General features: G+C 40.7%; 1 protein-coding gene across 1 annotated transcript; it reads left to right on the top strand.

The window, feature by feature from the left end:
- Positions 1 to 46: 46 nt before the first annotated feature.
- EXOSC7 (exosome component 7) lies at positions 47 to 25099 on the top strand. The gene is made up of 8 exons (XM_030010403.2): positions 47 to 223; positions 1298 to 1399; positions 2099 to 2193; positions 11665 to 11830; positions 15903 to 15973; positions 20630 to 20753; positions 21720 to 21875; positions 24964 to 25099. The coding sequence occupies exons 1-8, from the start codon at positions 167 to 169 to the stop codon at positions 25066 to 25068; spliced, it is 876 nt and encodes a 291-aa protein (XP_029866263.1). The 5' UTR covers positions 47 to 166; the 3' UTR covers positions 25069 to 25099.
- Positions 25100 to 27366: the final 2267 nt, after the last annotated feature.

Genomic DNA, 27366 nt, shown 5'->3' on the forward strand with positions numbered 1-27366 from the left:
ACCCAGGGGCTTTCCCGCCTCGGGCGCGTGCGGGCGGGGCAGTGCGCAGGCGCGGGGTCCGCCCTTTCGTCCCCGCTGTAGCGGCGGCCGTTGCCAGTAGCGGCGGCGCGAGGGGCGCCGGAAGCGGAAGTGGCGGGAGCGCGGCGGACGTCCGGCGGTGGGAGGCATGGCGTCCGTGGTGCTGAGCGAGGCGGAGAAGCTCTACATCGTACATGGCATCCAGGTAGTCGGCGGTGGCGGCGGCGGGCGCCTTGCGGGAGGTCCCGCTAGCCTGGGGCGGCGTGGAGGCGGCAACCTCCGCCCCGGGGAGCGGGAAGTCATTCGGGCCAGCTCGGACAGGCCTGGCCGTGCTTGCGGCCGGTGGTAGCGTTGCCCTATGAGGCGTGGGGCAGGGCCCATCCCCGCCCCTCCGGGCTGGCTCCCTGTGTGTGGGAACAGGTTACAGTGTAGGTTGGGGAGGAGGGAGGGAGGGAGCTTTCCGTTACCTGGTGTCTCGGGGCGAAATCTCCGAGGTAATAATCATCCAAGCACACTGAGAACAGAGCATCAGAAGAGAAAGCAGGCTGGCAACAGGACGTGGGTGTGTTTTTTCATTGCTTGACCTCTTCTTTCCCCCTGTTCCCTTGCCCTTTCTCAAGTTTTTGCCGTTGCATAGAGTTTCAGCCTGTCACTAAGCTCAGGAAGGGTGAGTGGACCGAGGAGGAGGAGTGAAGGACGTGTGGGGAGAAATGCCAAAGATGAAAGGACTGTACTTTCTGCAGTGTACAGAAACTATCTTACTGCAGAGAAATCTACCTTTATGGGGATGAGCTGTATGGTATCTGAGGGTGCCTAATATCTGGTTTTGAAATACAAACAGACGAAAGCATGTAGGAAGCTGGTGGGTTATTTTTGTCTGCTGGGTCCTAATTACATATATAAAAGCATAGAACTTGAGTATCCCAAGAAAGACCTGTGTTGTGTTAGGTAAAGTACCTTTTAAAGCCAAGACCTTTACACTTTTGCAGTCTGAAGCTCTCTTTTGGAATTGAAGGGACTTAGTGTAGCAGTTCATGTCTGTCTGCAGAGAGCTAGTTGTAAGCTCTAGGTAAATGAGAAGTAAATGGAAAAGCACAGTTGGTTCTGTTGTACTCTTAAGTGAAAGTGATGAAACTATGAGCTGTTGGGTTTTTATCCTTTTTACTGCTGTGTTTGGCATAGGAAAAGGAAACTTTAACATCACAGATTTTTTTTTTTTTTTTTAATTACTTTTCATTACTGATTCCCTTAAGCACAATATATTGATTTTCGTACTTAGGAGGACCTTCGTGTAGATGGTCGTGGCTGTGAAGACTACAGATGTGCAGAAGTAGAAACAGATGTTGTATCAAACACAAGTGGATCTGCAAGAGTAAAGCTGGTAGGTAAATTTCTTAGGGATTGTGTACTTTGCTGATGAAATTTCTGGTTTATGTGACTGGTTTTAAGATAAGCTGAGGCTATTTGTAGATGGATTCGTGTGTGTGTGTGTGTAATAACGTGTGTGTGTGTGTGTAGAGCACTAGCTGCAACTATGCATTAAGGAAATAATGACGGGATGTATAATTCATTCAGGCTGGCTTAACCTGCTTGATCTAGATGTACTGTGAACTACCTGGACAGCCTTCAATCTGAACTAATCTAACATTTAATATTGGAAACTGAAATTGCTGTTGTGCTTAATACCTGGAAAAAATAATTCTATTCCTTGAGAGTGAGGCAAAACTACTTCTGGCATGTGTTGACTGTGAAGAATATAAATATACTGTGCAATATTATAAAGGTTCTGCAGAAATAGCTGTTTCCAGAACCAACATGATAGAAGTAGTCATTAAAAGTGTCTTTTTAACCTAGAGAAAGCTAATAGGAATGGTAATTATCTGAAGAATCTTCTTGGGTTTAACATTGTCCTTCTAAAGCCTTTCCTTTTTTTTTTTAAAAAAACCTAAGGTTTAGTTTAAGTTCACTCTGATAGAATGAAGCTGAAAGGTAGAAATGTCAGCTTACTGTAGGCATTTGAACTAAATGAGTAGTTCTGTGACTATAATTCCAGTTGTGCAATATGTTTTTGTTTTCACAGGGACACACTGATATCTTGGTAGGTGTAAAAGCTGAAATGGGGACACCGAAGTTAGAGAAACCAGATGAAGGTTACCTGGAATTCTTTGTTGACTGGTTAGTATACTAGAAGAGAAGGAAATAGATGTAATATTTGGAATAAATGACTAATCAGATCTCACCATTCTTCTGAACTTTATACCTTCATTCCGCTAACCTCCTGTAAGGGTCTGAGTAATAGAAACAAGTTATTTTACTGTTTCAATAGTGGTGAATGTTCAGAAACTTTCTGCTGGTTCTGCAGACCCAAAATAAGCAAAACAATAGGAGTTAAAGAACGCAAACACATTAAATAAAACAATCCCAAATTGCATAGCATCACTGCAGCTGGAGGAGAGTAATGGTTCAATTACACATGCATTTAACATGACTTCATGACTACAATGTCAGTTGTCTTTTTTACAGTGATAAAATAGAGAAAATCTCTTTCAAAAATTAAGTATTCTGGAAGAAAGGAATTGACTGATACAGACTGTACATTAACTGTACTTTAACTGTACTTAAAGATTTGCTTACTTTCTCTGTGAAAGCAGTGGAAAAAGTTTGAAGTGTGTTTTGTACAAATCTGTTTAAAAAAAGAAAAATCCTCACTGTAAACTTCAGATGCAAAAATTAATTAGAAAATTTAGTTATATTTGTCAGTGAATCAGTATTTCATTAACTAAAATGGTATTTGTTTTTAATCATATTCCTGGCTTTGTGCTACAAATGGACTATTGTTTAGCCTTACAGTCTTTGTAGTGCTTGAATTATGAAGGAAGCTGGAAGAAAACTGAGAGCTCTTTTTTTCAGGTTGCTCTGAGATAGCATAGTGACATCTCAGTGTTATTCCAGACTGTCTGCTGTCTGAAACCACAGTACCCCTGTCTTGCAGACTTCCTAAAACTGTTCTTTATGAAATAACATGCTTTGGGAACCTCTCATAAAAGCCTTGGCACTGTCAAGTTAGCTGTTTTGCACGTGACCTTTATTTTTATTTTTATTAAAAACAAAAAATGTTGCTACTCTCACATTAAACCAATATACCATTAGTAAAGCTAAGGTATGAGAGCTACTAAATAAGTGTCTATCTGATAATCTTTCTGACCTAACTGACTAAATCTGCCTTAATGTTTGTATCTGTCTTGCATTATGCAGCCTTATCTAAGACTGCCTCTATACATCACGATGTACTAGTTAACTGTGGAAACTTACAGTTTGTAGATGGAAGGACTCACCTATAAAATAATGGTTTGTGTATGATTACTGTTCAAAAAATGTCAGACAGGAAGATGATCTTCTCAAATGGGGTCCTGCCATTAGAGGGGATCTGAGCTTGACTGCTTTATAAAACTCGTGTATGAAATACCCTAAAATAGTACCCACTTGGTTCTGGTGGCTTCTATATGAAGAAGTTCCACTGACAGCATGGACATTTCTTTACCAAAACAAGTGAGGATGTTGTAATTCTTTGACACTTTTTTCGTACGTAAATAAATGTTAGAAAAACTTCAACTCATTAGTGTTAGGTTGTATTTTCTGTTAATCTCTGCTTCATAAAGAAGATGGGAGTGAGATATGCAGCAATATTGTGCAAGGTGGATCTTGTCAGTTCTAGAAATAGGTAATCCTTACTTTCTGTGACAACACAGACCAAAAGCCTAACTTTTAGAGAAGGGTCGTCACTTCTCACATGCTTGTGCCGCCAGGGACAGGTGACCTCTCGCCTCCAGAAAGATCCAAAAAACAAAATAAGTGGAGGCAGCTTGTTCTCTGTAAAGGGAAATGAGATACTGTCAGTATTCTCATGCTTTTCCAGGCTGCCACTGGGTGGTAGTAACTGAGCATAGCTGGATACACTGCACCTCCTGGTGAAGTTCCTGTATGTTCCATTTGGCCTTTATATTGTTGAAACTAATAATAAAAACTCAGGCTGCAGTGTTTGCTATCTTAAAATGCTTATTTCTTGAAACCTTCATCGCTTCTTTTACTGCTGAAGATAATAACTTGCTGGATCATGTATATAATTCTCTGCCCCAAAATTCCATTCTCTTCATTCTGCTCAGAGTCCTTAACCTAAAATCTGAGAAGTGCATTTAGTCCCATTTTGAGGCAGACTTCAATGCGAGGCTCTGGAAGAGATGATTTTTGGGGCACTGATTTGTGATACTAGAAATTAATTATCGTAGACCAAGTCCATGTCCTATGTAATGTCCTTACTGCCCATCAGCACTGGAGAAGACAGTTGTCCTGGCCACTGATGTTAAAAGACTGCTGTGTCTGCTTTTCTCATGTTTGAGTTTTGGGGCTGTTATAATACTGACTTGTTAGGGGGTTTTGGGGGGTTTTGTTTTTTGACTGAAGCAAAGATTTATCATTTTCAGAGTGTAAGAAATAAATTAAAAAAACAAACAAACAAACAGACATCTGAATTCCTTGAATGCATTAGGTTTTGTTTGTGGAATTAGGGAAGCAAGGAATAGATTTGCCCAAGTCTGGCCATCTGTTCCTCCACTTTGAAGGCCAGACATGCTTTTTTTCCAGCTGGGAGAGTGGGCTTATTTTTGATGCCTGCATAGGAGTCTGGATCAGATAGGATCTTACATTTTATAGATGGAAAGCTGTTCTCCAAATTACGAGAGATGACAGTATTGCAAAACAGCCACATCACCATGCTCTTAGGTGATCCTCAGATATTGTTCCATTGTGTTTTGTGGGGAAAATGTTAACTTAAAACAAATTTCAGTGCAGTCACTGAAGGTATCACTTGAATGGTGGCTGCAAGAAAGGAACTTTTCCTCCCCTTCTCTCTCCTACCATAACCCATTATCATGGCAACTCTTCTTTGCAGAGGCAAGAGGCAAACTCAGTAGTTTTGAAAGAATGAAATGCCTTTACATTTTTTTAGGGTACTTCTGCCATTAAAGATGTATTGTCTGTACTGGATGGGATAGAGCTCAGTTTTCAGAGAGAAACGCTATCTGATGCTTGAGTAAAACTGTTTTGAACTCTATAAACAGATGTTCTTTTGAATGGGAAGTGTGGTAACAGTGCCTGACCGGGCAAAGACCTGAATCAGTAAATTCGTGTTGGTAGAGTTACCAGTTTGACTAGACTAAATCCAAACCCTTGTTAGCCCAATTCTTTATAGGGTCATGAGCTTGAATATCATCATAATCATATTAACACAGTTAGACAGCATCTGGACCTGAATTCAGGTCTATCTATTTCTGGGACTGCCTTGGCAGTCCTGACGTGTCATAAACATGTCTTCTGGCTGCTTTCCGGAAGAGTGGAATATTAGTGAGGTGGTTAACTTACTGCTGATTCTAAAGCAGTGAAGCTGCCTTCTTGTTTTAAATGATTGTATGTTTCCTTTGGTGGAAATCTGGTATTGGTTGCTTGAAGTTAATACAGCTTTAAGTGAAGAATATCCTCTGTGTAATGAAGTCCTTGTATATCAGGAAAATAGCTGTAAGCTTTTGTTCAATTAACTATTTTATCTCTGTTATACTATAATCTACAATGTAATTCTATTAATGGCTTGAGCAATGGATGGGAAGTACTTAACTACTGTGAGAGAAAAGTTTTGGCTGGTAATAGCAAGGGTTTTGAAATTAAGTAGAAATCTGTGGTAGAAGCATCATTATGCTTCAGGAGGAGTCTTGATCGTTAGGCAATCTGATGCTGAAATGGTTTTGAAAGTCTTTAAAATTCCTTTCTGTTTGGGAGTAGAAATTCTGTGCTGTGCCTGGCCACTACTAAAGAACTAAAGTTCTTTCTGTGCTCCAAAAAACAGGTTTTTTGGCATTTTCTCTTACTAGTGTGCCAGACAACCCCTTTTCAGACTTTACCAGTGTAAATTACTGCAGTAGTCTGTGAGCATTAGGTGGCAGTATTTACCATATAGTTATTATAATAGTACCCTGCCTTACTTCTTTATTTCACTTTAATTGTAAGAAACTGAAGTGTTAAAATAATAATGGAATTAAGGTGCAGTGAAACTTGAAATGGTATCTCAGTTGAGTCTTGTTTTCTTCCTACTCGCTGTCAAAGAAAGTATCCATTTATAATTTAAAATATGACATTTGATAAAACTTGTGTTTAGAAATCATAATGAGGTATAGATTGAGGTTTGTATAACTCTTTTCAACTTATCATAAGAATCGTAGTGCTTGGGTAACTGCACTTTAAACAGAATGGTTTAAACAGAATGATCTAGTTAACTTGCGCAAAAGCTACTTCCATGGATGAGTGCTTGTGTAATACAACCTGAAGACCTGACTCAGCATATTTCCAGAATTAAGTTATATTTAGATATGGTCCTATCTTATAAAATTGGTGTCTAATATTAACACAACTGTGAATAATATTGTGTGTCACACTTGCAATGCCTATTCATATGGCAAACATAGTGTGGAGGCATAGGTCAGTGCTTGATTGGTAGTAATTAATTTTTTTATTTTTGAGCATGTATAGTGCTGTCTGTTTATAGTAGCAGCAAATAACTTCTATAAAATCCAGTAGGTCTTCCTGGCATTCTGAGTTTTCATTAGTTCTGCAAAAGAACAAGTTGGGAGAATTACTGTGAGGTAATTCTTATAGGTAAGAATAATAATAGGTAATTGTATGTGAGCTTATAGACTCTGCAGTCTTGTTGATAGAGCTGACTTGATGGTTTAAGTCATGCCTAGGTAATGTGGATCTTTAGTTGTTGTTTTTTTAAAGTTGAAGGGATTGTATTCCAAGACTTTGTTTTCTGCTGTATGTTTATATTCCTGTGGTGTGCCTGTTGGAAGAGCTAAGATTTTGTATCATCATATAAACACAAAACATGCATGAGGCATTGGCACTGGGAGATGCCCAGCCAGGAGAGTACAAGGCTTTGCTATTATAGATTTTGAACATATTGAATTGAAACTACTTCTGTGGAACCACCTCCTTTCCTGTGCTCTGCAGTGAGAAATTAATTTGGGGAAGGTGTGACTAAGTTATTTAAAAACAAGATCTGCAATGTGTGCTACAGGTCCACTGCTTGAGAATGCTCTTGCCCTTGCTATAAACCAGAGGTTCGGTTCAGAATATTTGTTTATTATTTTGCTGTATATGCATCCCTGGACATTTCTGCTCTATTTCATTGTGACTTGGAGGCAGGGGGTTTCTGTGGGGGGTTTTGGGGGATTGTTTTTTTTTTTTTTTTCTTTTTGTAGGCCTGTTTTCCTTTATTGTTAGAATTTTGTTCTTGGCTGTGTACAAGGCCCCAGCACCCAAGGACTTTTCTTGCATGACTGGTCATAAACAAAGTTTGTTATGTTGGAATCAGGGAGTGAAGACCACACACTTCTGTCAGATCCCTTCTGGAAAAAATGTTCTTTAGTTGCTGCTCTCCATAAGCTGCAGTTGCTGAAAATAATCATAGAATCATTTAGGTTGGAAAAGACCTTCAAGATCATCGAGTTCAACCATCATCCATGCGCACTAAACCATGTTCTGGAGTACCTTGTCTACGCGCTTTTTGAATACCTCCAGGGATGGTGACTCAACCACTTCCCTGGGCAGCCTATTCCAATGTCTGACAACCCTCTCAGTAAAGAAATTTTTCCTAATATCCAACCTAAACCTCCCTTGCCTCAACTTGAGGCCATTTCCTCTCGTCCTATCTCCAGCCACCTGACAAGAGACCAGCACCCACCTCACTACAGCCCTCCTTAGGTAGTTGCAGAGCGCGATAAGGTCTCCCCTCAGCCTCCTCTTCTCCGGACTAAACAGCCCCAGCTCCCTCAGCCGCTCCTCATAAGACTTGTGCTCCAGGCCCCTCACCAACTTGGTTGCCCTTCTCTGGACACGCTCCAGCAACTCAATGTCTTTCCTGCAGTGAGGGGCACAAAACTGAACACAGCACTCGAGGTGCGGCCTCACCAGTGCCGAGTACAGGGGAACAACCACCTCCCTGCTCCTGCTGGCCACACTATTTCTGATACAGGCCAGGATGCTGTTGGCCGCCTTGGCCACCTGGGCACACTGCTGGCACATATTCAGCTGGCTGTCAACCAGCACCCCCAGGTCTTTTTCCACCAGGCAGCTTTCCAGCCACTCTTCCCCAAGCCTGTAGCGCTGCATGGGGTTGCTGTGACCAAAGTGCGGGACCCGGCACTTGGCCTTGTTGAACTTCATACAATTAGCCTCAGCCCATCGGTCCAGCCTGTCCAGATCTCTCTGTAGAGCCTTCCTACCCTTAAGCAGGTCGACCCTGCCTCTAAACTTGGTGCCACCTGCAGACTTGCTGAGGGTGCACTCGATCCCCTCATCCAAATCATTGATAAAGATATTAAACAGAACGGGGCCCAACACCGAGCCCTGGGGAACACCACTTGTGACCCACCACCAACTGGATTTAACTCCATTCACCACAACCCTCTGGGCTCGTCCATCCAGCCAGTTTTTTACCCAGCGAAGAGTACACTTGTCCAAGCCATGAGACGCCAGCTTCTCAAGGAGTATGCCATGAGAGACAGTGTCAAAGGCCTTGCTGAAGTCCAGGTAGATAACATCCACAGCCTTTCCCTCATCCACTAGGTGGGTCACCTGGTCATAGAAGGAGATCAGGTTGGTCAAGCAGGACCTGCCTTTTGTAAACCCATGCTGACCAGGCCCAATCCCCTGCTTGTCCCGGACTTGCCATGTGAGCGCTCTCAAGACAAACTGTTCCATAATCTTCCCTGGTTCTGATGTCAGGCTGACAGGCCCGTAGTTCCCCAGATCCTCCCTCTGACCCTTCTTGTGAATGGGCTTCACATTGGCAAGCCTCCAGTCTTCTGGGACCTCCCCTGTTGACCAGGATCGCTGATAGATGATGGAGAGTGACTTGGCAAGCACCTCTGCCAGTTCCCTCTACTCTTGGATGGATCCCAACTGGTCCCATAGATTTGTGAGTGTCCAGATGGCATAGTAGGTCACTATCTCCTCCTGGATTAAGGGGGGTATATTCTGCTCTTCATCCTCGCCTTCCAGCTCAGGGGGCAGAGTACCCTGAGGATAACTGGTCTTGCTATTAAAGACTGAGGCAAAGAAGGCATTAAGTACCTCAGCCTTTTCCTCATCTCTGGTGGCAACATTCCCTTCTGTATCCATTAAAGGATAGATATTCTCCTTGGCTGTCTTTTTACTGTTAACATATTTGTAAAAACATTTTTTGTCTCTTACGACAGTGGCCAGATTTAGTTCTAGCTGAGCTTTTGCCTTTCTAATTTCCTCTCTGCATGACCTAACAAGATCCCTGTACTCCTCCTGAGTTGCCCGCCCTTGCTTCCAGAGATGTTAAACTCTCCTTTTTTTCTTGACTCCTAGCAAAAGCTCCCCATTCAGCCAGGCCAGTCATTTGCCTCAGCGGTTCGACTTGCGGCACATGGGAATAGCCCGGTCCCAAGCCTTTAAGATTACCTTCTTAAAGAATGTCCATTCCTCCTGGACCCCTTTGCCCTTCAGGACCGTCTCCCAAGGGACTCTCTCAACCAGTGCCTCGAAGAGGCCAAAGTTTGCCCTCCAGAAGTCCATAGTAGTGGTTTTGCTAATCCCCTTTCTTGCCTCACCAAGAATTGAGAATTCTATCATTTCACGGTCGCTAAGCCCAGGATGGCCTCCGACCATCACACCTCCCACCAGTCCTTCCCTGTTTGTAAACAGTAGGTCTAGCAAGGCTCCTCCCCTGGTTGGCTCACCCACCAGCTGTGTCAGGAAGTTATCTTCCACACACTCCAGGAACCTCCTAGATTGTTTACTCTCTGCTGTGTTGTATTTCCAGCAGACGTCTGGAAAGTTAGTCCCCCACGAGAACAAGGGCACATGATACTGAGACTACTGCCAGCCACTTGTAGAATGATTCATCCGTCTCTTCAACCTGGTTGGGCGGTCTATAACAGACTCCCAGCACAATGTCTGCCCTACTGGCCTTCCCTCTCATCCTCACCCATAAGCACTCCACCTTGTCATCACAGTCATGTAGCTCTGTACAGTCAAAACACCCCCTAACATAGAGAGCCACCCCACCACCTCTCCTCCCTTGCCTATCCCTTCTGAAGAGCTTATAGCCATCCATTGCAGCACTCCAGTCATGGGAATCGTCCCCCATGTTTCCGTGATGGCGACTAAGTCACATCTATCCTGCTGCATGATGGCTTTCAGCTCCTCCTGTTTATCGCCCATGCTGCGTGCATTGGCATAGATACATTTGAGCTGGGTTATCGAATCCACCCCTAACATCGGCCTGCTGCCCCCAGGCTCATCTCTGGTGCACCTAGTTTTATCCCTTACCCCCTTCAAACCTAGTTTAAAGCCCTCTCTATGAGCCCTGCCATCTCACAAGCGAGGATTCTTTTACCCCATCTGTCGCTAGCAAGCCTGGTGCCGTGTAAACCTCCCCATGATCAAAAACCCCAAAATTCCACCGACGGCACCAGCCTCTGAGCCACGTATTAACCAGGTGTGTTTTCCTATTCCTTTCAGTATATTTCCCTGCCACTGAAGGGATTGAGGAAAACACTACGTGTGCTCCCTATCCTTCCGCTAATCGCCCCAGGCCCTCAAGTCCCTTTTGATTGCCTTTGGATTTCTCTCTGCAATCTCATCACTGCCAGCCTGCACAACCAGCAATGGGTAATAATCAGAGGTCCAAACCAGACCAGGGAGTTCCCTGGTAATGTCTTTTACCCGGGCCCCAGGGAGGCAGCAGACTTCCCTGTGGGATGGGTCAGGTCTGCATATTGGGCCCTCTGTCCCCCTCAGAAGGGAATCACTTATGACAATTACCCTCCTTTGTCTTTTTTCAGAGGCTGTGAGAATGCGTGGGGCTGCCAGACTGAGCCTAGGCACCTCTCTAGATAGGGGTTCATCTATACCCTGATCTTCATTGACCTGGTCCTCAAGTTCCAGAGCCCCATACCTGTTGTGTAGGGGCAACTGGGAAGGTGAGGGAGACCGGGAGGGGATTTGCCAGCCTCCCCAAGCAGGGAACTGTATCCATTCCCCTCCATGAGCTGCTGTCTGTAAGTGGCTTGATAGCAGGGAGTACACTCAGTAAAGAAATTACCAGTTAAGGTCAGGCAGTCATGTCACTTAAAAAAAAAAAAAGTGTATTCTACTTGTGTTGTCACATCTTTCTCTTAGCCACTCTCTTATTAATTTAACATTCAGCTCTAACAGGCTGTCTTGTTAGCTGTTCCAAACTTAGTATTATTTTTGAAAGGGTTGAGGTGATAGAAGATGAGAGTGTTTAAGAAATAATCCCAGAGAGAATTCACCAACTTTAATATTGTAACTTGGGAACTGAAGATAATAGTGGAATTTAAATAGTATCAGAGTTTGTAGCAAGATGTAGGTATATTATCTGCATCAAGACATTTACTTACGCAAAATGCAAATAATTTCTTTACAGATAGGATGCTTATTCTTGTACAAATAAATCCTTAGATATTTCTAATGCTTTATATTTAAGAAATGTTCTTGGGTATTGGCTGCTTCAGAAGTGAAAGTATTTTTTCTTTCTTTATCTAGTTCTGCAAATGCTACTCCTGAATTTGAAGGCCGGGGAGGAGAAGAACTTGGCACAGAGATAGCAAATACATTCTACAGAGTATTTAGCAGCGAGAGCAGTATAGACTTGAAATCACTTTGCATTAATCCCAGAGAGCATTGCTGGGTTCTCTATGTTGATGTATTGGTAAGTAAGGAAATTAAACTAAGATTCAAGGAGGTTTTTCAGGGTGCTGACTGACTTAGCATAACCATGTGTATTTTCATATAAAAAAAGCTTCTCATAATGTGATATAATGCTTCACAGCATGGATGGCCATTTTCTTGTGAATCTACCTATAATAGTTAATCACTACTTCCAGCTTGCTCTTTTTCTACTCTTCTTGATGCCACTGCTCCACTGCAGAGCTAATAAAAAACACTGAATACTCCAAATCTGTCACAGATAAAAATCAGTGATCGAGGAAATTGCCACTAAAGACGACTAAACGTTTTTCCAAGCTGGGTATAACAGCAAATGTATTGTTCTAATGAATGTAAGTTAGCATGGGTGTACGTTAGCCCTAACATAACTGTCCGTCCTGTTTGCACTATTACCAGTACTAATTCAGTAAGGTAACGTTTGGCCTAGGCATTTTTTGATGAAAGTTGTATACATATATTGAATGTAGAAGAGAAACTGAATATTTGTTCCCATTAAAAAATGGAAACTGAATTTTGTGCATGTAAATCTTGTGCATGCAGCAGCTCAATTTCCAAACTATGCTGTGTTTAAAGCACTCTGTTGAGGGAATTTAATGGAAGTCTGCAAGTCAGACTCTCCTGAGCTTTATTTCCAATTCTTGTTGGTCCAAAGTTGAGTTTCTACTTGTCAAATTTGTAAATGAAAATATGTTCAGGGATCTTACTCACAGGAATCTATTAATGTCTATGAAATGATTTGCAAAATGTTAAGCTGTATTACCAAAAAAATTAAATACAGAGTTTTGTTAAACAAAACAGGAACATTTAGACTAAGACCTAAATAAATGTGAAAATTAGTCCATTAGGTGTTTAAAAAGCAGGTCATTACTTGATTCTTCCTGGACAAATTTTTTGATTGTCCACAGCTACAGAGAAAAACAGCCTTAGTATTTTTATGCTACTAGTTGTATCAGAATTATGAACGTCAAAACCTATGTTATGAGATGAATTTTATGTTTATCTTTGTTTACAGTGCCAATAAAGAATCTGTTGTAGGTTCATAATTAGGACTCTAACTTGTTGAGTCATTTTAATGTCATATTCTGCCGGGATTTTGTGTGTGAGCCACTGAAGAGCTGCTGGTACATTTACACCAAGATACTGTTAATGTTATTCTGTACCCCCCTCTTTTTTTTTTTTTTTTTTTTTTTTTTATCTCCCACCCCAGGCCTCTGTATTCACATTTTCCAGGTATTTGTACTATTTCCTTTCCAAATAGAAGACATGTATAATGTGATAGTTCATACTTGATGTAGGTGCCTGATAACCTTCGGATTTTCCTGAAGCTGCTCTTGCTGAATCATTCCTATAGAATTCTAATAATACATGCTAATATAAGGTACAAGTCATATTATTCATCATTTGAGGGAGTCAGATTCTAAATATAATAACAATACTTACTGAGAGTCCTTTGGATGATGTTTTCCTTCAGAATTCCTGGAAATTGTTTGCATTCGTGTTTGTGTTGTATAGTTAAGTTGGAGTGGGGAAAAAAAAGCCTTAAATCTGTCATAAGCCTGAAAATACTGGTATCTTGTGGTCAGGTGGGAAGGTACTTGTTTTCAAGTCCCTCATTCCGAAAGACAAAACCCCAGAAAGAATGTTACAAACCTGGAGATACTCCATTGCTATGTAATTTAGCCATGTGCACTTTGATTGAAGCATCTATATTCACCTCTTATCTGTAAACAAAATTTGAAATATACAACCTCAAAAGAAAAAATAGTATATTTTGCATAGTCATGCAGCTTATCAATTAAAAACATCTCTCAAATGTTTTCTAGTGGTCAGTGTACTTGGGAGGTACTATAATTGTGTACAGTCAGGCTGGAAAGAAAATAACTTCAACTATACACACCACAAAGATGCAGACATATGGACACATGCAGATATGTGCCAAAGATCAAGAATATATACCTTGACATTTCAAAATACATGCATTCTTTCTTAATAATAGAAGGCGCTCTACTTCTAGAGTAGCTCATGAATGTGGAGATACACAGGACTACAAAACTATAAGCCTGTTCTCACCCTCTCTGCCTTTCCCTCAATTTCTTTCACCTTCTAAGTCATTGATGTCAGAAATAAGCTTTTAGGCATTTTTGAGGGTGTTTTTGATACATGTATAGCCTTCTCTACATAATTTGCCCCAGCAGCCTGCCATGCTGAGCAAGGAGAATCAAAGTGTGCAATCTCTTTTCATTCCCTACTCAATCACAGTGCATTCTGTGTTGGGGGCATGCATTAGGTTCTGTTGAAATATTAGCAGTTCACCACTGAGCATCCCTCCGAGGATTTCCTTGTCGTTTTTGTGTGTCCCCCGCCCAGTTTGGAAAAAGAACCCCCGATAGGAATCAGTCCTTTTGGAGGAAAAACTTCTTTGAATAAGGCAAGGTCTACAGTGTTTCCTCTTTTTTCCCCACTCCCAATCACTTTTTCACTTGTGTATCAGTAAATTAAAAGCAGTCCTTTCTAAAGACTCCTTTGCTTCCCACAACTCACAGTTGTGCAGACTTTCTTAGCCCTTAAAAAAAGGGGCGTGGGGGCAGGGGCACAGATCTCACTCAGTACAAGGTGCTTCAGCCGAGAAGAGAGTGTTCATTTCTTTTTGGAGGCATTGTTGTACCATGCTTGATACAGGCTGTGTTCATAGCCTGTAGGCGCCACTGTAATACAGATAAAGCTTTAGAATAGCAGCCTGAACATAAGCCTAGCAACAGTACAGGCACATCCCATTATTGTGTTTTAATAAGAAAGATATTGTGGGGCTTATTGAGTTATCCAGTAAAATCCAATAATGACTGAAAGTGGCAAGTTAACCTCTCTGTATCCAGCAGCTGTTTGCAAAGAAATAATCTGATCACCTTTGTATTTAGCTTTCTATCCCAACTTTTTGTCATTCTTTTTACACAGTTCAGTCTGTCTTCATAAAAATAAATTGTCTTTCCAGAATGTCTGATTTATGATTTGCTCCCAGTGCGGGAGTTTATCTCATTCTTAAATAGATTTTGAAGAGCAATCAACGCGATCAGTGTTGCAAAACTTGTTTTGCTGTCATCATACAGCATAGATTGATGTAATGGAGAGGCATCCATATGTTCTCACTGAAGTAGTTTCAAATGCTTGCTGGGGATTTGTGTGTTCATAGAATAGTACTGGCAGCTAGGAGCGGAGCTTGTCAGAGAGCTAATGCTAGACTATGGCCAAATACATCTTTGAGTTGTCTGTCAGCCTGCAGAATGTATTAGTGGTTATGGGAGACCTGCCTTTTTATCTAGTATGCAGTGCTGTTCTTCTCTTTGTTCTTCTGATCTTCATGGGAAAAAGCTAAGCTAGACTCCCTCCACACACTTGATAGTATTCAAATGATAGTATTATCAACAAGTAGACTTTGACATCAGGATTTCCTTAGATCTTTTTCAGCTACAAGGCAAACCAGCTGATGACTCCTTTTCCATAAAGAATAGAGAAAAAATCATGATGTGCCTTCATAACTATACCTTTTATAACTAGCTTTTCATACCATGTTCTGGGTGACAGTTTGCATCGCTTCTTTGAAAACAATTCTACCAATTGGGTTTGTCCAGCTGATATTTAAAAAAGACTCCTCTCTGAAATAAAGTATAGAAAATGGATTGGCTTGATTTAACATCAAAGAATGAATGTGGTGAGTTTATAAAAAGTATTCGGGTCATAGTCTAGTTCGGAGCCTTAGCACAAGAAGAGTAAGAACAGTGGTGGTTTCATTTCAGCTTCTATTATTAAATTTTATCATTAATTTTATTATGAAGTATGTTAACTCTTCTATGTTACATGTATAATACAGTTAGCTGAAATCTTAATTTCCAATCTGTTCTTTCTTTTCATAGATAGGCTTGAAAGACAACTTTGGTTTTTAAAAACCTGTTCTGGTTCTTAATTTTGTGCCTTTTCAAGTAGATTTAAGTAAAATAAAGACTTGGTTTAAAGGCACTAGCCTGATGTGCTTTTAAAGAGATTCTTTTTTTCCTCTCCAGTTATTGGAATGTGGTGGCAACCTCTTTGATGCAATCTCTATCGCAGTGAAGGCAGCTCTCTTTAACACAAGGTAAAGCACAGATCTCATTTCATGTGAGTGAAAGTGGTACGGGAAGCGGAAGAGAAGTACTCTCTGGGAGCTAAGCATTTTTAATGCTTCATTATTTAAACAAGAAATACCCAAGGCAACTTGCATTCAGATACAAGGCAGTCCATTTGCATGCAGGCAACATGAACTAATGATTTTAATGACTAATAATTAAGTATCATATTGCATTATATGCACAATCAGGCTTACTATATAACTTTTGTTCTGTAGCGAGATCCAGAAAAAATTGTCTTGACCATATGGTTTTGTTGCAAGTAGTTGGAGGCCTTTGTGTTGATGCCTTGTGGGTTTAAAGTAAGAAGTATTTACTGATATGTGATTCTTCTGAATAAGAAGCCCTCTGTCAATGTGACTACTGATTTGTAACTAGCCCTGATTTGCTACTGCTGATGTTCTTTCCCATTAACTGTTAGTCTAGAGGCTTTTTTAAAACTAAGAGGAAAAATGGTGGGGAGAGATTGTGGGGAGGGGGAAATGATATGTCTTTAAAAGAACTTTGCCCCATGTGTTTTAATTCAAAGAGTGGAAGAACAGAATCTAGTAGAATGAATGATGCAAGTGCTCTGTGTGTGTTTTAATGTTAACATTCAATATTTTTTCTAATGTTTTTATCTTCTTTATCTATAGGTGAAAGGGAATACAGAGTTTTGTAGCACCTTTTAGAAAGAAAGTAGTGAATGGCTTTGCTAAAAAACTTATGTAGTAAAAGTAGCTGGAAGAGGTGCAAAAGTTAGACTCTTACAAGCATAAATGTTTTAAAAGTGGATCTCAAATTGTTCCTCGGCTGTAGATTAGAGATCTGCTAAAGTCACTGGTATAGTTCTGGCTTATTCATCAGGGAATCAGCGCACAGTACTAGAGCTGGAAAAGTATGTGCAAGAAGAGGAGGAAAAAATGCTTTTGAAGACAGGTGGTATATCAGGTTATAAACAATTTAAAAGGGTATAAGGGGAGAATCCATCTCAGACTACAGCTTGTATATATTGCTGAGAAATTTCCCATGTTAATCAAGTTCTCAACAGTAACTTTTAACAGTAGATTGTTTTTGTAGCATTAAGAAATACTGTCACAAACATAATGGCTCACAAAAGAGTTGACAGTACACTGAAGGGAAGAAATGTCTATGTCTCTGTGTGTGAGCTGCCAGGATGCAAAAGTCGTATAGTTAAGAGTTGCTCCCATGAGAGTTGTTTTACAGGTCCAAGGCACGTACTTTATTTACAAGATAACTGTCTTTTTTTCTTATTTCAACCAGAATCCTAGTTCTGAATAAAGAGGGCAGATCATACAAAAAGTAATTTAAATAAATAAATAAATACAAGAAAATATGTTACTTTGGGCAACATGGAGGGTGTAATTGTTTTAATGATTCTGCTTTATTTTTATTCTTCTGACAACTGTATCCTTCATATAATCTTTAATCTGTGGGCAAGTATCCACAGTCTTGTGGAAGTCGGATATCAAATGAAAATGTGGTACAGTATGCTATAACGCAGAGCCTGTTGATTTCTTACCTGTGAAAACCCTGTTATTGATTTGAGCAGGGAATATTAGTATGTCTAATCTCATATGAGCTCAGAAAGTCAAGAGGTGAAATTCAAAGTGAAAACCTGTTGTCCTCATTCACTATTCCTCTCCCTTTCCCTTGGTATCTACTAAGTTTTCCTTGGATTGACACAAGGTTGTTTAGAGTAGCTGCCCACTCTCCATAAAATATTATTGTCCAAGCAAGACAAGACGTCAGTCTGAAGATCACTTCAGATTAAGTGTTCTGAACTTCTCGTGACATGTGTGTCCCTCTGAGTCTTACTTGCCTTTCATAATCTGTTTACAACCAGGTTTCTGTTTTAAGTGTTTTCAGATCTTTGTCAGCCTTGACTGCAGCCTTGGAACGAAGAGTAGGGAGCTCAAGCTGCTGTTTTTTCTTTGAAGCTACAAATTTTTAGATATTCAGATAGGCATTTGAAAACGTCAACTTCATCCTTAAAATCTTGCTCTAACCATTTTTATAATATGGACACATTTTTCTTTAGGGCTAAGTAAATCCAAAATTGAAACTTAAGGAATTTTGCATAAGAATTATGGGATTTAAGTCCTTTGTATGTCTGGCTTGACTCATTGTATCCCCTTCAGGCATGGAACAATGACAATATGACTGTTTTAGGGGGAACATTTACTTCTCAGAGTTTTGTATTGTTCATTGTGTTCTAAAAATTATATCGTGTGCAAAATATAGCAGATATCAAACTTTCTTCTCAACTGTGTCTCCAGGGTGCTTAAGGCTCAATTTATCCATGATGGAAGTAGATATTGCAAAATGTGCAAGTAGCTACTGTGTCAGGACTTAGCATTAAAGTTGATCCTGTGGAATGTGCCTACTTGCAACCAGGGCAACGAACTAGGCAAGTTACAAAAGCTATAGAGTTTATAATACAGTAGCCTTGCACATGTGGTGTTTTTTGTGCTGGGCAGCATGGTAGAGGCAGAACTGATGCCTGCTTGCAAGGGTAGAACTGGTTTTGCAGTTGTGAAATCTGGGTCTGCAGCATACAGAAAAGAGAGAGCATTGTTATGTGACTAAGTCCTGCTGTACAGATCCCTGCTGTGATTAGTTGCAGGAATCAAAACAGAAAAATAAAAGTTGCCAAATATACATGTACAGCTAGTTCTTAAGATAAATCTTCACAAGCTGGGAGAGGAAATCTCCAGTTTTCTGGAAGTGCTTCGTGCTACACTCTCTTTCCCTAGTTTTTGTGCATATATACCTTCTTTTTATGCAACTGTGATGGTTGTATCTGATCAACTGTCTTTTTGCCTCTGCAGTAGTTTTAATTTGTACCTCTGTCATCTGTGCTTTGCCAAAACAGCTCCTTGCAGGCATTTTTCAGGTATTCATTCTGGCAACTTCTTCTTGCAGACCAAACATTGCTCTGGTTTCTCAGCTGGTTTAGGATGGAGTTAAAAATTGCTTAAACTCACAGATTTTCTTGAAATTTTCCTTCTTTTTTTAAACACTGCTCTGGCATGTACACTTCTTGTCTAGGCTATTGTCCAGTGTTGTCCATTGTCCTTTGTAGCTTCAAGGTCAGTCACCTCGTGCCTTTATTCCATCAATTTTTAATGGAGTATTTTTAACTTGAAAATAGGATTTGATGCGTTTCCAATGAGTTGCAAAGCATTTTGAGTTCCATTTCAAGAAAAAGTACACATTGCAGTTGTTCTGCTTACTCAGAGTTTTAGTTTTAGTTTGGCTCAGGCCAGTGTTCTTGTAGGGAATTTGTTCTCACTGAAGCAGGGTTGGCTGTTGTGAAGTACTCACCTCTAGGACTCTTAGCCACAAATAACTAAAACACTCTTCCAGGAAACAACAAAAATCACTTTGTGTTGATGGGGGAAATGTTCACTAAATTAGTCCCTATCTGCTTCTGTTTTAAAAGAGATATGGTACAGAATGCGTAAAAGAATGTAACCCGCAGAGTCTAGTTATAACACACAACGCTACTGTAAAAGTACTAATATAAAAACAGATTGAGGTTACATTCCACATGGTTACTGAAGTTAGCTTTGTAGGGACGTCTTGAAATATTTTATGTTTTCAAATGCAAATGTGTGAAAGAGAGAGTACTGTGGTTGAGTTGTGTGTAGGTTTTACTGGCCAGTAAAGCACAGTCTCTCAGTCAGTACTCCATCCTAGTGGGCACCTCAATAAATGAGGGTATATAAGATGCTGACGTTCTTGCTGGCTTGAGATACCATCTTCTACTAAATTGTTTTAAATTACTTTATTCATTATGCTAAGAAAACTGCACTAAATCATCCTGTAAAACTCCCATTAAATGGCTAGCACAGATACAGTATACATACTTGTGATACTTCTTACAGTATAAGGAGCCTGTCTAGCTCATTTGTGAAAGAGCTCGTCACTCACAATCGAGAAGAAAGCATTTCTTGGATTTCTGCCTGGGTTTTTTTTATCCCTGGTCATTGCTTTTGTACATCTGTCCTTAGAACGGCAGAGTCTTCTGGCTTCTTAAAGAATGAGAATATCTTGCCAATCTTCCCATCTTGCTAAAGAGAAAGGATTTTACTAATGTCATCTTTTCCCTTTACCCCAAGGCTCCTTAGTTAGTGTCAGTCTTTCCTGAGCAGCCTTACTACTTGTATTTGCTAGTGAAGTTGCAGCTTCGCCAAGCTATGCAATTGCTGTAATTCTGACAACTTTACTGTTGTCTGCAAGGTTGGGAACCACAGTACAAAAGGTTTCAGTCTTGGTAATTTCTCTCCTGTACATCCAGGCAGATGTACAAAGAATTGCTCAGAACTGATTCATGCAAATGCCAAAAGAATCTCTCCCCATATATTAGTGTAGAAAGCAGTTCAAATTCAAACGGTTTAAATGATTTAAATATGATTATCTTATCCTAAATATCTTCCCTCTTACAATGTTTTCTTCCTAGTGTCAGTGAGTGAGTTGTTAATACAGTTGATAACATTCTGGATTTTTTTCTAAACATTTAGCCTCATTTAGAGGAAAGGGCACTTCCTGGAGTTGCGGCTGTATGACAGCTGTATTTGTTATCTGTTCTGGCAATGATTTTGCACATTTTGTTTCCACAGAATACCCAAAGTGCGTATTCTGGAGGATGAAGAAGGCTCTAAAGAGATTGAGCTGTCTGATGACCCTTATGATTGTATTCGACTTAATGTGGATGATGTGCCCTGCATCGTCACACTAAGCAAAGTAAGCCTGACAAATTTCTGACCTTCTACCTAGAGACTTCAGTTTCTATTAACTTCACCTGCCGTTTATTTTCTCCCCTAGAGATAAAACTTGCGTTACAGAAATGGTCAGTGTCCACTATGTATATAGTTGCTCATCTTTGGCCTCCTAATTAAGAAGAACTTTTACTGAATAAGGTGGGGTTTTTTCCACCTCTGACTTGCAGGTTTCTACTTGATGCATTCTTAAAATGCATCTTCTTGCATGCAGAAGAGTTGTTTATTACTTTTTGTCTACTCCTTGCTCAACATCCAGAGCAGCAGATACTTCAGTATGTTAAAACAAATGGTCATTGTTGTGAGGCGCAAAGGTTGTGTGATCTGCCTGGAGTTACACAATTAGTATTTGTTTCTGGGAACAGAACTCCGTTTTCATGCGTGCAATACTGTCCTTTCAAACAGGTTTTTGTTTTCCTTTTCCACATAGAGCACACAGCTAGCACAGTTGATTTGCTGGATGCTGCATTTTCCATTGCAAGAGTTAGTGATTTATTTAGTTACCTGCAAGTTTGCCTGACATTTCTTTTAAGCAAGTTGCATAAATAGTAGAAAGGCCATCACTGAAGTGGGGGCTCACCTGAGTCTTAGGATGTGTAATTTTCACACAGAGGGGGAAGAAGGTCCATGCTTGGGAGTTGCGGGGAAAGGGGAATATGGAGTTTCATATAGATGAAAGGACAGTCAGAGAGGAAAACCCTATGAAATAGTCACATGATTATCTCATGTCTCTTATGTATGTACACACAATCTGGGGTCAGAGGCTGTTGAAATACTGTGCTGTCAGGTCAGTCTCTGACCACTACTAAAGGCCACACGATACTAGGATGGGAGGCTGTAGGTAACTAACAGAGCTACTGCTCAGTTTAACTTCTTAATGAAGAGCTTAGACAACTGCAAAATAATATGTCATTTTGTCACTAACTTACAGATTGGATATAGGCATGTGGTGGATGCTACCCTTCAGGAAGAAGCCTGTTCTTTGGCCAGCCTGCTTATTTCTGTGACCAGTAAAGGTGCCCTCACTTCAATGAAGAAAATGGGGAAGGGTAGCCTGGATCCTGAGAGTATTTTTGAAATGATGGAGGTAAGGAGTTTTGAGCAGTTACTGTCTTGGATGATACTGGATGAGCTGGAACTTGGGTATATGAAAAGCTGCAGTAAGGACTTCGAGACCAGAGATCTTGGTGCTTTGATTAGGTGCACAAGAGACTTGCTGAAGGTTACAGACAGTTCCTTTGAAATGAATGGATGTTACCTAAACTTTAGAAGCCTGAAATGTATGGTACTCACATTTGTTTCAGTCAAGCACTTCACAGCTGTAAGACTGTAAAGCTTAAGTTGATAAACTTTAAGAGTATTTTTAAAGAACATGTTCCCTCTCTCATTGTTTCCTTTAAAGACTGAAAGAGCAAAACTCTAACATGGTAAAGTCCCTATAGAAGTAGAGATGGTACTTTGAATTGCTAGTGCATGGTGTACTCTTCTAGCACAACTCATTTGGTTTGTGATAAGCTGACTGTTCTTATCTTACTGTTGTTTTTCTTCACTCCTTTATTGGGTTTCTGATCTGTCCCTACTCCATGAAAATACTAGTATTTGGATGTTGTTCACATCCACATAAGAATTCCATTTTAAACCTTTCTTCAGGCTCTTCTTAAGTCTGTTCTCCAGTATAAATTCTCATGCCTGGGTTTGGCCTTCAGCATGAGAAAGAAATGGGTTTTGAACTGGAGTCAGAATGAAAATTAAATACTTCAAACTGGCTCTGTTTCCTAGAAATCCAGAACTAATTTCAGCATGGCTGTAGTGAGGAATGCAGATATTGGAGCCAAGTTTGAAAACAGTTGGTCTCAACTGGAAATTACATGCTGAGTATATATGGCACTTCACTGTTTCATGACATCAATCCAGAGTGCTAATCTTGGTGGTACCAGTGGGCTTTTTATGTGCATTCAAAGATGTTACTTACCTCCCTTATCTGGGTAGAGAGGTGTTATCTCTAATCTAGCATCTTAAAGAAACCAAACTTCCCATGAGTATCTGATGTGTCTTCCTTGATGGATTTTGAGTCCAGTTCTAACTAAATGTCATAGAAGGTTGAGGTTTTGGGTCTAGGGCTGTCACAAAGAGATGGGTGCTTAAGTCAGGTACAGGTTCATGGTAGAAGCTGGCCTCCCTGCACATTATCTGCGCAAAGCTTTGACCGAAGCCTCTGTTTTGATAACCAATTTCGCTCTACATTGAGCCCTAAATAGGAAATGAACTTCTGCAGTTCCATTGTATAGCCTACCCCCAAAGACTGTGCTTGAGATTGTGTAATGATCATCTAAACACTAATCAGAGATGCGTATGGAAGGTAATAATGGAAAATCTTCAAACCATCCTACTCTTCTTAAGAGCTTTAGTGAACTTGTCCCTACTTGATGGTGCAAGGAGTTAAAAGCTTAAGCTCATCACCCCAGGAGTTGTGCTGTCTCTCACTTGCTTTGGAAGAAGTCTTCCCTCCTGGGTGGTGAGCAGTTTGAAGGCGTGAGGGATAAAGCTGATTGGAAGAAACCAAGATGTTGTCTGGGAGGTCAGAGATTATCTGTTTGGCCCTGCCTCAAACTCAGCTGCCTGACTAGGATACCAAGAAAAACAAAAAGGCCTGGGAATGTCCAGTGGAAGAGCTGCATAGCCCTTGCTTGACACCTCCATTCCCTTATGATTTGGCTGCAGGTCAGAGAGTGTTCAGCTTTCCCTGCCTGGTAGAGAACAGATGTTGTAGGACTTATCTCTTAGGAAGGCAGCTTTATGGGAAAGTTTTGGGAAGCTGCTAGCATTAGGCTTTTTTTTACTGAGTTTATGATCCAACCCGTAAGAGAGGCAAGCAGGAATAAGAACAGTGTTGTGTCAATACCAAAGCTCTGCACAGTTCCCCTTCACTTTGACCTGGTGTGAGTGATGTTGTCTTACATTTGAGGAGAATGCAAAAAGTATATCACCCCTCGGGACTCCGGACTGCAGCTGGGATCTTTGTCCCAGTGCAGAGCTGTAAAAATTCTTGTGTGTGCCCCCCTTTATTTACCGTCAGTCATAGTGTCTAGCATTGACAGCTACCCTCCTGCATCAAAGCTCTTCCCAGATTTCATTTGGTACTATGGGCCATGTTCTGTCACCTCGTTCTTTGATTAGAAATGTACCTTATTTTAAGGTTTGTGTGCCCACAATGTTGGCAACTGTCATCAACAGGTGAAAGAGAGCTTTGCGGTCAGCTGTATGGCAGGCATAGGCTTCATTGCATAGATCAGGACCTAGCAAACTCAGTTTAATATAATCTGTCTTTGGCTCTTTCGGGACAGGTAGGCTCTCTTCACCTCTGAATGGAGTCAGTATTTCAGGTCATTTAGAGAAACCCTGGGAAAGGTCTAATAGGCACCACTGCTTTAAGATCTTTATTTCAGCATTGCCCAATGTTTCCCTGTCCTGCAGCTTCCACAGATACAATTGTGCATGTGAGAAGAGTAGAGGCTGGTATCGGAGCTAATCCTGGTGGTTTTCCACTGCTGGAGTTTATTTCTGTAAAGAAAACCTTCTGTTAACTCCTTTAAGGTCCTTGGACAGTACAGAATTGCACATCGTAATGAAGGATCTGCACACAGACTGACTTGGTGATGCAGCCAGTGTGCATTTTGGGCTTCTTTGGCCACATGACGGGGTGTTGAGCTGGTCTAAATTCAACCTGCTGATTCTGAGCACATTCAGAAGAGTTTACTGAACTTTGTATTAGTAGGCTGCTTTGCTGGTCAGGTATCTCGTGTCCTCTGGCAGCTAGCGTTGCTGCTTACTGCATGTGCTGGCTAATTTGAATGTGTGCTTGTGCCTGATGTGAATTTAATTTATATTCCTGGGTGATCCAGCGGTGCACAGATCCGGTATTAATGATCATGGAATGCTTCTCTAATGAATGGGAGCACTGCCTTTATGTGTACATTTTTCCAAAACTTAATCAAATTAAAATGAAACTTCCACCACCATTATTTTTCTTAATTAAAAGCATATTTTTATTATACCAGCTGGTGTATATTAATCATTAAAGGGAAAATATTTGTCAAAAGGAAGTGTTCCATGAGAGTCGTCTTCCTGTTAATAAGCATATGTCTCAGATTTGTTTTGCTTTCTTTGCATTGCAGACGGGAAGAAGAGTAGGCAAGTCATTGCACATAGCCCTTCAGAAGATTTTGGATGAAGAAGAGAGCTTGGGGACCTCACGGCAGAAAGTTGGATTTCTAGGATGACTTTTTATTAAATGTTCAAAACTGTTTTTAATTGGTTGTGCAATCTTGTCAGTTTGTATATAGAAAAAGGATATTTTCTTGTTCCAGTACCTTTATCCTTCTGGCTAAGAGGCTTTTAAAATGTTACTGAGCATAAAGAAAGCTACAGTTAAATGTGAATAAGCAAATTTGAGATGCTTTCCATATGGGTAACTGTCCGCACCTAGGAAGTGCACCAGCAGCAATTGATGCAATTGCCTGGGAAGTCTTGGGTCTGTTTTCAGGAGTGACCAGTGTAGGTTCAACTTAATTCTGTTTCCATGTGTTCCGCTTCTGCAGACGAGCTGCTGTGTTCTAGAGCATGCATGGGGTTGTCCTCGGTATGGTACAAGCCAGGTTTTGGGCCTCTTGAAATTTTTTTTTTGCTCACCAGCCAGATGAGAACAGCACTTGGGGGATATCTTCCTTCAAATTATCTTACTTTTCTTTGAATAAAGTGTGGTTAGATTTCACTATAAAAACAACATGGTCCCAAGTTTCCAATTCATATTTTAAACCAAGATTTCTTTGCTCACTAGAGCTCTGCCTATCCCTTTTGCCAACAGGCACAATAGTAATCTAGCCAAAACCTCTCACGTTGGCTAAGGAGAAGGGGCATGGCTAAGGTAGAAGGGAAAATAAGTTAATTTTTAAGAGTTTGATAACTCAGCTGGAAAAGCATAGTGGCTGCCAGTAATGGTCCTTTATGGGGAAAGACAGAAGATGGCAGATAAGTTATGCAATCAAGTTGTATCACCAGGTCTTCAAAGCAGTGGATTCCCTCCCTACATCAATTGGCTGACCCAGCAAAGAGCTGTTTATTTGGCAGGATAGGAAGAGACAACAGATGGAAGAAGTCAAAGGAAAAAGCTGGTTTTCTGGAAGTTGATATTTCAGCTGCAAGTGTTAGAAGCATCATTTTGAACAAACATTATGGCAAAAGTTACTACAATAATCCAGGAATCACTGAGCTCTTACTTAAGCAGCATTTTCTGAGTCTCCTGTTTTAATTTCCTAATATCAGATTAAGAACATTCTCTTGATTGGAACGTGTCTGGTGGGGAGCAAGGGAAGGTTTTTGCTGAAGAAGAGCTGTAGATAGAGGACAAAACATATTACAGCTCAAACTAATAATCATGATCACATTAAAATATGTGGTGTACTTAAGGTCCCCAGATCTCTTCAGCCCTTTTCCTAGAGCTCACTCACATAATTAGTCAAGGTGACTGCAGTACTACTGTGTATTTCAGATACGTGTAGCCACTACTATAACGAGCAGGCAGGTTAAAACAAACAAACAAACAAAAAAGTACATTGTCCCACAAAATTTGCCCGAGATGTCTATTTTGAAGAGGTGGGATTTTTTCAGTACCTTAAGTAATGGGTTAGGTAGGTTATGGTAGTGCTACGTAGTAACACAGGCAAGAAGTGACAATGATTATATATGTATCATCTTCAATCACTCCAGTAGAGTTATTCTGTGTGAGGCAAAGACTAACCTGGCATCAGCTTTACAGTAGCTGTGCTCCATTCCTTGCCACACAAGGCTACTTGTAAGAATGTAGAAAGAAAAGTGAAGGGAGAAAAAACATTTACAGTACCCTAGACTTACCACAGGCAGTTTTTGTTTGGTCATGTATTGTTTAATGTTTCAGAAAATGGTTAATCTAAATGAAGATTGCAAGTCTTAAACCACAGCCATTCTCTGAATAGTTGTTGCCTGTTTTATTACAGATACGTGGTTGGATACCAAAAGGCTGCCCAGAGTTACTTCCAGGGTGAATTTTGTAACATGGTAATAATAGTGTATTTCTGCATAGCCTTTCAGCTGAAGGATCTCCAAGCGTTTTGCAAGTTACATCATTTAAGATGCTTCTTGTCCCCTCTCCAGATCCTTTTAATTTTAAATTGATTGTTATGTGAGCTGGAGGTAGGGGAGGGAAACCTCACTGTGTTTCAAGCATGTTAACGGACAGCTCTGTGGAGGAGAGTATATGTGCATTCCCTCTCCACTTCTTACTCTGGCAAATCTTCAGACCATCTGAGATCTAGGCTATGTGTTCAAGATACCTAAAAAGCAAACTCTTGGAACCTGAGCATCTGTGTCAGCTGCCAGCACAGGGAAACCTGTGGAGCTGCTGTGTATACAAAAATGGCTACTCCAGTCACAAAATACTTGGTACCAAGCACTTCTTGAGAGTGTCACTGTAAATTAACATGGTGCAAGTATCTGCAGTGCTTCTTCTAACCACGTGTGTCTTCCCCCTGGGTCTTCTGTAG

Source organism: Aquila chrysaetos, chromosome 3, assembly GCF_900496995.4.
Source record: "Aquila chrysaetos chrysaetos chromosome 3, bAquChr1.4, whole genome shotgun sequence".
NCBI classification, from domain to species: domain Eukaryota; kingdom Metazoa; phylum Chordata; class Aves; order Accipitriformes; family Accipitridae; genus Aquila; species Aquila chrysaetos.

Excerpts from the sequence above, each read along its gene's own strand:
- EXOSC7 (XM_030010403.2), top strand. The coding sequence starts at position 167 with ATGGCGTCCGTGGTGCTGAGCGAGGCGGAGAAGCTCTACATCGTACAT. Across the intron at positions 1,400-2,098 it reads GATCTGCAAGAGTAAAGCTG|GGACACACTGATATCTTGGT; the intron begins GTAGGTAAATTT and ends TTGTTTTCACAG. Across the intron at positions 2,194-11,664 it reads CTGGAATTCTTTGTTGACTG|TTCTGCAAATGCTACTCCTG; the intron begins GTTAGTATACTA and ends TTCTTTATCTAG.